General features: G+C 35.9%; 1 protein-coding gene across 1 annotated transcript in view; it reads left to right on the forward strand.

Moving 5' to 3' along the window:
* Window positions 1–11,077, forward strand: part of SLC13A1 (solute carrier family 13 member 1) — a gene marked incomplete at both ends in the record, with an annotated part of 102,474 nt that extends 91,397 nt beyond the window's left edge. Inside the window, 4 exons of the mRNA XM_081146839.1 lie at window positions 2,619–2,728; window positions 7,296–7,457; window positions 8,932–9,069; window positions 10,940–11,077. Of these exons, the coding sequence (XP_081002965.1) occupies window positions 2,619–2,728; window positions 7,296–7,457; window positions 8,932–9,069; window positions 10,940–11,077 (548 nt within the window). The remainder of the gene's footprint in view (window positions 1–2,618; window positions 2,729–7,295; window positions 7,458–8,931; window positions 9,070–10,939) is intronic.
* Between the last annotated feature and the right edge of the window lie 201 nt (window positions 11,078–11,278).

Below are 11,278 nucleotides of genomic sequence, written 5' to 3' on the forward strand. Positions count from 1 at the left end.
AGAGCAAAAATACACAAAATTCCACTGGTTTCAGTTAGCACTTAGAAGAAAAGGAATGGACATGACACACGCCCTGTTTGCACACTGCACCCCCTATTCAGGCAGCACATAGCCTTCTGTTTCAAGAAGGATCATCTTTCCAGAAGTGAGAAGCAGATTTCCTTATGCTCCATGTTAAGACTCTGCTATTTGGTTCATGATAAGCCCACTTCCCCTCTCATAATCAAAATTAATCTTACTATTGGCAAACATAGGAACAAGTCATTACTTCATGATGAGCCCTTCATACTAAATGCTGAGGATCTACAAAGGTGAGGAGTTTCAAGGGAAAGAGCATTTACAGCCTCAAAGGGAAAAATGCAAATCAACTCTAAACTAACCTATAACCTGGTGTCACAATTGAAAGAAAAGGTATTCAGAAGGAGCACTCATTGTCTTTATAACAATGGACAAATGTGTGCATGTTTATGTGTGCACTCACCCTCCTCCCCACACACACTTCTCTTTTAAAAAATTTATCTCTATTGTTGAAAGCATTACAGATGTCCCTCTTTTTCGGCCCCATTGACCCCCTCCCCCACCCCCACCCCCACCCCCGCTCCCCCTCCACCATCCCTCAGGCCTTCACCGCACTATTGTCTGTGTCCAGGGGTTATGCATATATGCTTAAAAGTTCTTGGTTGATCTCTTCCTACCCCCCTTCTCCCTTCCCTCTGAGATTCGTCAGTCTGTTCCATGCTTCCATGTCTCTGGATCTATTTTGTTTGTCAGTTTATTTTGTTCATTAGTTTCCACATATAAGTGAGATCATGTGATACTTGTCTTTTTCTGACTGGCTTATTTCACTTAGCATAATACATAGGATTCATCTATGTCTATGCTTTATACTATCACACCATGTTTTAGGGAAGTCAGATTCCTATGTTGTCAATGTGGGACAAATGGTTTAAAATTGTTTGGAAGAGTAGGGTTGTGGTGTTTGGTTTTTCTTTTCCTTCCTTCCTTCCTTCCTTCCTTCCTTCCTTCCTTCCTTCCTTCCTTCCTTCCTTCCTTCCTTCCTTTCTTTTCTTTCTTCTTTCTTTCTTTCTTTCTTTCTTTCTTTCTTTCTTTCTTTCTTTCTTTCTTTCTTTCTTCTTTCTTTCTTTCTTTCTTTCTTTCTTTCTTTCTTTCTTTCTTTCTTTCTTTCTTTCTTTCTTTCTTTCTTTCTTTCTCTTTCTTTCTTTTTCTTCTTCTTTCTTTTTCTTCTTTCTTCTTTCTTTTCCTTCCTTCCTTCCTTCCTTCCTTCCTTCCTTCCTTCCATCCTTCCTTTCTTTTCTTTTCTTTCTTTCCTTTCTTTCCTTTCCTTTCATCCTTCTGGGATAGAACTGGGATTCATGCTCTTGGATTGACCCACCTGGATCTTTGAGTCGGAATCAATAAATGACTGAGTCAAATGTCTAGGCCATGACAAATGTAAATGGCATAGCATAGAAATAAATGTCTTTTGTTCTTCACTGAGACTAGAACATCTCAAAGTGTGTTACAATGAGATGTTGCAGTACAGATCAATGATTCCTATGTGACCCTGAGAACTCTGACCATTGCAATCCAAGCCCCATGGCCTGGCTGGGGAAAGTACTGAGGAACTAATGCTTGACTTAACATCTCTGGCTCCCACATCTGAGTCACCTTCAGAGAGAGCCTTGCCCCTACCCTTCTTCTCATTCTTCAACAATTTTTCTCCCTGATAAACACATTCACAGTAGGTTTAAAAATAACAGATAAGACATATGTTAAATTTTACATGAAACGGTACATCTCAAAGATGTTTGTATTTTAACAGGACATCTGGCCTTAATTCAAGTAAGAAAGGGCAAAACTTCAGTCAAAAATGAAGTGTAGATTTGGTTTAGGTTTGGGGAACGGGAATAGAAAGAAAGCTTGTTAGTAACCTTAGGATCTCACTATGTAGAAGATTACTTGTTACACATAAATGTTAAATGGGCGTAATGTGCTCATGGATGACCTTATTTCTCAGTAAATCTATGGAGCCATCAGGAACCAAATATCAAGAGAAATCTTTAAGATAATTGCTTTATGAACATTTTAGGGGTCTCATGAATGATACTTAAATTATTTACCCTGAACTTTGAATTATTTTAAACTAGAATCCTGATGAATCTATTATGAACCCACTTATGATTTGAAAAGAGTAATAAAATATTCAAATAAATAATAGCGAATAATAATGCAACACTGATGCTATTAGAACCATTGGACTATTACAGACATTTTGCATAGCAAAAGGATAGTATAGTCCAATACACAGTGTTACTCACAGTAGGTAAAGATGTTAGTGGAATGGAATGAATGAATAGCATTATAAATGACAATGTTATAATTTATCTAAATTTGTTCTATAATATAATCTAAATGGTTTTTGAAGTTATGACCTTTTTAAGTAATATAATGTTCCACCTAGGCCAGGTGGAAATTGCTCAAAGTCCAGATCAAATCTCCTATCTAAAAACAACATAGGACTATTAAAAACTTCTTGTGAGATGGCCACAATAATGATGAAAAAGTGTCATATTATCATATTTTAAGCAATGTGTAACTGTAGCATTTTTGTTTTGCAGTTGCTTTTGATTACTCTCCACTGATAACTTGGAAAGAATTCCAGGCATGCATGCCCTGGGATATAGCCATTCTTGTTGGTGGAGGGTTTGCCTTGGCAGATGGCTGTGAGGTAATAATCTATGTCTAAAATATTTAACAATTAACTAGGCTGTTCCAAAGGAGAACACAGGGACATTCAAGCTTTTGTCATATTCAACTTCATCCTGTCATGTTAATGACACATGTTCCAATAGCCATGCAGTAAGTATATCACACAGATGAGGTGAGTTCAGAGTTCAAAACATTTTATAGCCTCCAAGCATAAAACATCATTTTTTATGATGCACCAACATGTCAAAAGAAATAAAGCAAAGAAGGTTAGAATTCTTAATCCATGAAATAGTATTAGAAGACTAGCTTAATAAGAAAAAACATAAAAATCATACGTACAGTGACTCTTAGTGAAGCGCTTTTAGTTTATATTTTTACCTTATTTCATGATCAATTTGAGTAGCTCTCAGAGTTCTCAGAAATATATCATGGTCTTAATGTTGTCAAAGAAGGACAATAAGAAATTATTACATAATATATTAGAGGTACTGAATACACATTTATGGAATAAAGTCCTGAGAGAATTTCATATAACCATGGCTAATATTGTATTCTGTCTAATTTTAGGGAGAAGTAAAACCATCAGGAGGATTAGAGTTGGCTATTTCTTTGGCCTATCTATCCAGTTTATATAAAGTAGAAGTCTGGGGAAGTCATTGTCCCTTGAAATTGCCCTGGTCATTATAGGATTGTTTCAAAAATTCCATGAAAATCCTCTACTCTTTGACAAATTCAAAACTTCTCATTTATGGATTTTTACAGCCTTCTGTGAAACACTCAAAGCTCATGGCTGTTACATTTTCTTATTCTGCCATCAAAGTAAAAAGAATGGTGAGAGATGTTTTGTCAGTCTTTTAGTTTCTGGGGAGTTAAACTTTTATACTTCTCAAGGCAACAAAGGACCTGTTCTGTTCTCTTCTTAACCTACAGGGAGACTGGTTTTTGCTTTTGACTTTACTGTCAATATGTCTATATTGTATTTGGATATTGAGTTTTCAGCCATAAGATTTAGTAATAGGTGAAATGCTGAGTGCCACTTACAAAGTCATTTTCAGTCTAGATTTGGCTTGCCTTATAGATTGCTCAAATATAAATGAGAGAAATAGAAGACAAATTACACATTTCTACTAGTCTAGCAGTAATGAGATCTGGTTTCTCAGAATCAATATTCTCCATTCCTATGCCTGCTCATTTGAATTGTGAGGAAATGAGAATCAGCAATTCTGGCATTGATGTGAACTTGTTCATTTCTCCTTCCCAGAATATCTCTCTGGACTGGACACTCAAAGAGGTTTTAAAAGCATTGTCCAGACCCTAGTCCAGCAAAGTCTAAGGAAATGAAAAGGTGTGGACTTAGACTTATGCATTAGGCTCTCTCACTAGAAGGATGGGGAGACCATGGAAGCAGGTCTAGTTTGCTATGAAAATCCTTGCACTGCATAGACTCACATTTCTATGGGATACCCAGAATAATCCTACCCCTCAGTTGTGAGGTGGAAGCCATGAGCTTAAAAAATCTGTCTATGGCAAAGTATGCCCCTAGAAACTGGTTCTCCAAAGATTTGGAGACAGTTCATTTTTTTAAAGTTTGTCCCAAATTATAATTAGTTTGGCAAATGTCCAGAAATGAATAACCCTTTTAATTGGGAACCATGCAATAGCAGCTACTAAAGCATTCAACTCATTGCAATGCCCCCTCTCCTAAATGTCCCTTGATATGATTTAACATGATTGAACACTCATGCGCTGGTAGTCATTTTCAGATTCTTATGAGTGAATAACTCCTCCTGTCCTTTTTTCACATATTCCTCAAATTTCTTCTCCAGAGTTAAACATGGAAGATTAAACACTATTTTTCTCAGCTCCCTACTGAAATAGCAATAACAGAACAAAAAAAAAACTGTCACTCCATAAAGATGAAGAATTTATGGCATGAACAATACTATATAAGAGATGTTAATAAAATTTAAAAGATGGAAACAGGATATTTGCAGGGTAACTGACTTTGTACTGTAGAAACAGTAGAGAAAGATAATATCGATGGACCAGAAAAAAGAAAGCCCACAAGAAACAAGCTGATTCACCCACAGGATCCTGGAAGAGTTTAGGAATCAGAAGCAACAGATTAACTGAAAACTGGGGTAAAAAACTGTACTAAAAGTGGAGGATGGTTTCAAAAGTGTATAAGGAGCTGTGAGCCTCACAAACACTCTCTCCAGTCCTGAATATACAGGAAGCTGCTCTCTCTCCTCCCCAGTAGAAAATTTAAATTTACTCCGTAACAAAATTGAATCAATGAGACACTGGCTCACAGCTCAGTCACCTACAGTAAAGTATTTTTCTTAACAATCTTTGCCCAGGCACAAAGAACTTTCAGTCATTATTTTGTTGACTTCCTTGAAAAGACAGTCTGGGGTCATGAGATAGTTGGGAAAGCCTCTGATACAATAACCACTCATAAAGAAGAAAAATTGAAAAGCAAAGAAAATGTATGAAACAAAAGAAAATTTTGAAAATTTATCATTGATATCCCAAAGAGATTTTAGAAACATTTAAGACATGAAACTAAAATAGAATGTTACTTTTTAAATAAAGGATAGGCAGAAAATAAGAAAGATCCACTGAAGATAAGAAATATTATAACAGAAATTTAAAAATTCAGTGGCAGAGTTGGGAGATGAAGTTTGAACTCACCCCAGAAAGTAAAACAAAAAGATGAAAAGAAGGTAATATAAAAAAAGAGATAAGAAAATTAGAGTAGCAATCCAAAATCTCTAACAGCCAACTAACAGGAGTTTCAGAAATATAAGAAAAAGAAGAAAGAAAATAAAAAGAAATAGAAGGACATTTCCAAAAATAATACAAGAAATTTCCCAGAACTGAAGACTTTGAGATTACAGACTGAGAGAGCTACTAAGTGCCCAATACTAAAGCACTTCACATAGAATTTTAGAACCCTGGGTGTGATGATTTGATCCCAATGGCTTGTAGAGATGGGGGGATAATCTGTGGTATAATCTTTTCTAGTGGCACCTAATCATAGATAAAATCCATTCTTAAAGTATATGTAGCTATATTCTAGGATGAACTTCTGCCAATATGATCTAAATGTTAGGCACACTTTTTTCTACCTAAAAATCAAAACCAAAAAACAAACAAAAATATAAGTCAAAACTATAAATAACATACACAATATCTGGTATCCATATCTGGGGATGTTTTGCCAACTTTTGATCTAAGGGTATGTTGCTTGTAATTAGAGCTTTTCTAAAAGATGCCAATCCTACTTTGACATAGGAATAAAATTCACACATACAGTAGCTCACTGAAATCTCTAAATGGAGGGTTTTCCCTTTCATTGGTGAGGTGAGGGGTAGAGAATAGATTAACATACCTATTAATTTGAGTACAGCTGATTTCTTTGTTCTACGTAGAATGAATCAAAGATCAGAATGTCATAGGCTTTCTGGCTGGCTGAGTGATAACTATTTCAAGTCTAGAATTTTATAGAAGCAAAACTATCAAAACAGTGTGAAAAGAAAATGAGGTTTTCAGACATGCAGAAACTAAATTTTTAAAAATACTTCTCATACACTAATTCTCAAAAAAGCTATAGAAGAAAGTGCTTCACCAACACAAAGGCTTCAAGAAAAGACGATTCCCAGGCGAGAAGTAGGTGAGGGGAGTTCATAGAACACCAGTGAAGAGAGGCCTCAGAACAACAATAGAGTAGAAATGAAGGGCAACTAGTCCACATGGAGCAGAAGGAGGGAATACTGCAGGATGGACATCTCCATGAGGGAAAATAAAAAAGAACAATATGTTTGTCAACTTGTGGGGAGTTTTACAATTTTACCGGAGAATATGCTGAAAATTAGTGACAGGTACTTACAAAACCAAGTAAAGGATGAGTCCACTATTCCCTAGAAAAACAAATAACAGTAAAGCGCAAAAAAAGGAAATATAATCATAGTACATTAAATCACTTGGTATGAATAATATTCATATAATCATAATGGTAACTTTAAATACTGACTTAACAAAAAATGATATATGAGTGTAAGGGAATGGAGGGAGAGGAAATATATGTATGGTGGGTGGTGTAAGAAAGCTGAATCCTTATGTAAGTAAATAATGTCTAAATTTGAAAATTAGGAAATGCAATAATTTTGAAAAATAGCCAAAAATACGTAAACATAGCTTTAAATAGCTGATATTGGTGGAAGGTTGTTGTCTTTATGGAACACTATTTAGGAGTGGAGGGAGGCTGCTCTTTTCTTAAAGCCCTATGGTACTACTTGTTACAATGTCCGCACATATTAATTAGATACACTTAAAATTTAATTGAAAAATTATGAGATAATTCAAATGTTCTAAAGCATATTGGTAGTGTTAAAATAAATATAATTGAGAGCTTCTCCATGTCAAAGCCACCTAGATATACCAAGCCACAGGAAAATATGAGAGATTAAAATCATAGTTTAGAAACTGAGTTCTTAGAGCAAATAATGCTTTGTATAAATTTAAATTGTGTTTATTAAAATGCACTGTTAACGAATAACAAATATTGTAAATTTGTTTTTTAGAGGTCAGGACTGTCTCTGTGGATAGGAAATAAATTATCTCCTCTAGGATCATTACCAGTATGGCTAATAATCCTGATATCTTCTCTGCTTGTCACATCTTTAACAGAGGTAGCCAGCAATGCAGCTACCATTACTCTCCTTCTCCCAATATTGTCTCCATTGGTGAGTATTTCATTTATCCCATTTATACTTGTCAGCAGAAGAGCAGTGTTCTAACTTTACTTGTTCCCATATTGTGGTATAGAATCATTTCTGGCCTGAATGGAAGTAACTTATAGAGTGTCCTTTATTTGCATTAATACCTTTTAGGAGACCTCAGCTCAGGAGAACTCTTTTCTTCCACAAGCAGGATCTTAACCACTTACCTCCTCTCCACCCAGATTGTTCATTTGCAGATAAGTGGGAGGATCATTCTGGATCCTTTCGAGCTGTAAGACTTTGGAATTCAGTGTTTCCTGGCAACTTTAGTATTTCAACCTGTATCTCTGACACTTCTCCCTCCAGAGGGTTGTTTCTGAATTTCTGAGAAGTGCTTCATATACATGATTTGCAAATGAATGAAAACCTAGGCTTACACTTCAGGCTTCAAGCTTAAATATCTTAGACACATTTCTCTAGTGCCCAGAAAAGAATTTTCAAAGATAAGTAAGAAGCTGGTTTGCAAGAAGAGAGAGGGAAAGACTGTCTTCCCTTCTCCTCCCCACCTAGCGAGCAATTACAAAAAATAGCTTTAAGTAAATGTTTTTCTTATTGGGACAGATGGGTTCAGTGAAAGGAAAGCACTTTAAATTAAGAAGGATTGCCCTTCTGGAATATTTCTGCTACTAGCTCAAGGGGCATATGTTGGCATTCTTGAGCTGGTGCTTCAAATTAGAAAAGAAATGATGGGAATTTAAATTGGCAAAATATTTTGTTTTTTTCTGGTTTTTATTTCTCAACATAGAGCAGTTAGAAAATTATGTGATAAATTAATAATCATAGTAATTTTTTCTTCTGTGATCATCCCTAAGCAAAATTTTAAATTATATATGTCACAGAGGCAGTAAAGTTAATGGAATGATGAGAAGCTTTGGAGCCACAGGGACCTGAGACCCTACCTAAGCTCTACCACTTGTCAGCTATGTGTTTGATGAGTAACTTTAAACTTTCTGAGTCTCATTTTCTTTGTTATTTGGGGCAATAGTAGCCATCTCATAAAGTCATTGTGAAAATTGAGTTATATATATGTATACATATAGTTTATTATATTATTTTATATCACATATAACATTTAAACTTTTTATATTATATATAAACATATATATTTTATATATACGTAAACACTTGGCATAGCACCTAGTACTCGATAAATAATAAATGGTTGATGTTTTTGTCTAGTTTCTGGGGAAAAATGAAACTTCCATTTTCTAAATAAATTGAGCTATAATTCTTAAATGGGCACTAATAAACATATAGACAAGAGGAAGGGGCATTATTTGAAAAATATTCTTCAAGTTATAACAAATATTTATGTATAATTTTATGTCTTTAGGTTTCAGCCTGCTCCTGGGAAAGTTTGTTATTATAATTTTGCTCATTTTGATGCTTGGTGCATCTCAGAATTTTACTTAGACCCCTTCATTTGCTTTTTCAACAGGCTGAAGCCATTCATGTGAACCCTCTCTATATTTTGATACCTTCTACTCTGTGTACTTCATTTGCATTCCTCCTACCAGTAGCAAACCCATCCAATGCTATTGTTTTTTCATATGGCCATCTAAAAGTTACTGACATGGTGAGTAAGCTGAAAGGGCACTGTCAGGTTCAGGAGCCTGTTTTCATGATGTCTTAGGTTATCTCTCCTTTCACCCACTAATCAACTGCCATGAAAAACATGGCTTGAGTTCTGCTTCTGAAAGTGATTGTGTGACTGGACATAGAATTGCTTTTAAGAATGATGATGTGAAGCAAACATGTCATTGAATATATAGTCAGGAATACAGAGATATTGAATGTATCAGCAATGTCCTGGAAAAAGGAAAAGAACTTAAAACATGCTCAACAGAAAGGCTTAAACTTACATGTCAAGAGCAGATCTAACTTGACCAAGGCAAAGGAGGAAATAGGATTAATAAAATTTAGCAATAAGCACTGTGGTTTGCTATCACAAATATTTATGCAACTGATATTTGCTCTGAATAAGACACGAGGCTCAGTGCCTGACTGATGAAAAGTTGTCTTTCTTGTTCTGATTCTAATAGCAACACCGGAAGTGAAAGCACAGGCAAGTAATAGAAACACGCACTTTTTTTCCAAATACAAAAGTAGTGATAGTCAAGAATTGGCTTGAGGATATTCTAGTCTCCTCCCAATTTTGATTGCCAACTTCAAACCAAAACAAACAAGAATATAAGCAAAGTAAATTCGGGGAGCTTGCTCTGCAAATGCAATTTCAAGTTAAGTCCCAGCTCCCTTCCCTCTGAAAAAGTGCTAAACCCCTGCAAGGCAAAAATTCTGGAAATTCCTCTATGCAGAAGTCATGTACTATTATTTTGGTAAAGAAAATGCACATAACATAAGCAATGTCTTGTGCATGTGAATTAAGAAAATGAAAACAAGGTTCTGGAATAAATGAGTGGCTTGTGTGGACAGCAAAGGGGATCTCTGTAGTAACCACTGCTAGGTATTCTCCTTTTGCTTTGGGGCCCCATGTTTTACTACAGGGAATGCAAAGATAAGCAGCTTTGTCTGTAAAGACAGTAAACATTTGAGCCTCTGTCACAACTACTCAATTCTGCCATTGTAACATGAAAGCAGTCAACAATATATAAACAAATGGGTGTGGTTCTGGCTCCATAAAACTTTATTTACAAAAACTGTTAATGGGCAGTAGCTTTTCCACCTCTATTTTAATGGATAGGAAGCAACTTTGTGATTGTTTAATGGACACCAGAATGATGATGTCAGAACTAGAAAAATGGGAACTCTAGGAAAGATGAATAGAAGTGGCATTATTAAATCTCAACAAGAGAATATTGAAGGGTAAACTACTAATAATATTGACTATGAAGGATCCAGTTATCGTATAGTGACCTGGACTTTATCCACTGAAATATGAAACCACAAAACTCTAATTTTGTTTTAACGTGAAATGGTAGATTTTTTTTTTCAATCCTCACCCAAGGATATTTTTATTGATTTTTAGAGAGAGAGGAAGAGAGAGCGTGAGAGAGAGAGAAACATCAATCAGTTGCCTCCTGTCTGCACCCCTACTGGGGACAAGGGATCGAACACACAACCTAGGTATGTACCCTGACCAGGAATCAAAACCTCAACCTTTTGGTGTTTGGGATGATGCTCCAACCAACTGAACCACCTGGCCAGAATGAAACAGCAGGTTATTAAAGGAATTTTTCTCTAATCAGAATGACCAGTATATTCCTATGAGGAACCCCCCGCTGAGACTCTTCAGGAAAACGGTATTTAGTAGGGGGCTGATTCTCTTTTGACATGAATGAAAGGATGCCTTGTTTTATGACAGCAACAATTTATACTACTCATTTAGTATGCATGTAAATCTTTCCTATGCGTTCTGAAATAGTATTCCAAGTTTCCCTTAGGTTTTCTTTTTGGGAGACTGACATTTATGCTCTTTCCTGTTTAAGGTTAAAGCTGGACTTGGTGTGAACATTGTGGGTGTTGCTGTGGTGATGCTTGGCATGTTCACCTGGATTGTGCCCTTGTTTGACCTCCATACTTACCCTTCTTGGGCTCCTTCAATTAGTAACGAGACCATGCCATGAGAAGCATGAATGCTCTGACCATCCTGTTGTGAGTTTTGGGAACCTTAAGAAGTCACTGCAGAATTTAACTCTGAAAAACTGATGACACATTTGAATCAGTCCTGGTGCAGTTGCTGCACTTCCAGTGAACACCCAAAATCTGCAGTCATAACTCAGAGTCTACATTTCCTTTGAGATACAGCCAGAGTTTCTAAGTGCCTT

This window comes from Miniopterus schreibersii (genome assembly GCF_964146895.1).
Source record: "Miniopterus schreibersii genome assembly, chromosome: 9".
Taxonomy (NCBI): domain Eukaryota; kingdom Metazoa; phylum Chordata; class Mammalia; order Chiroptera; family Miniopteridae; genus Miniopterus; species Miniopterus schreibersii.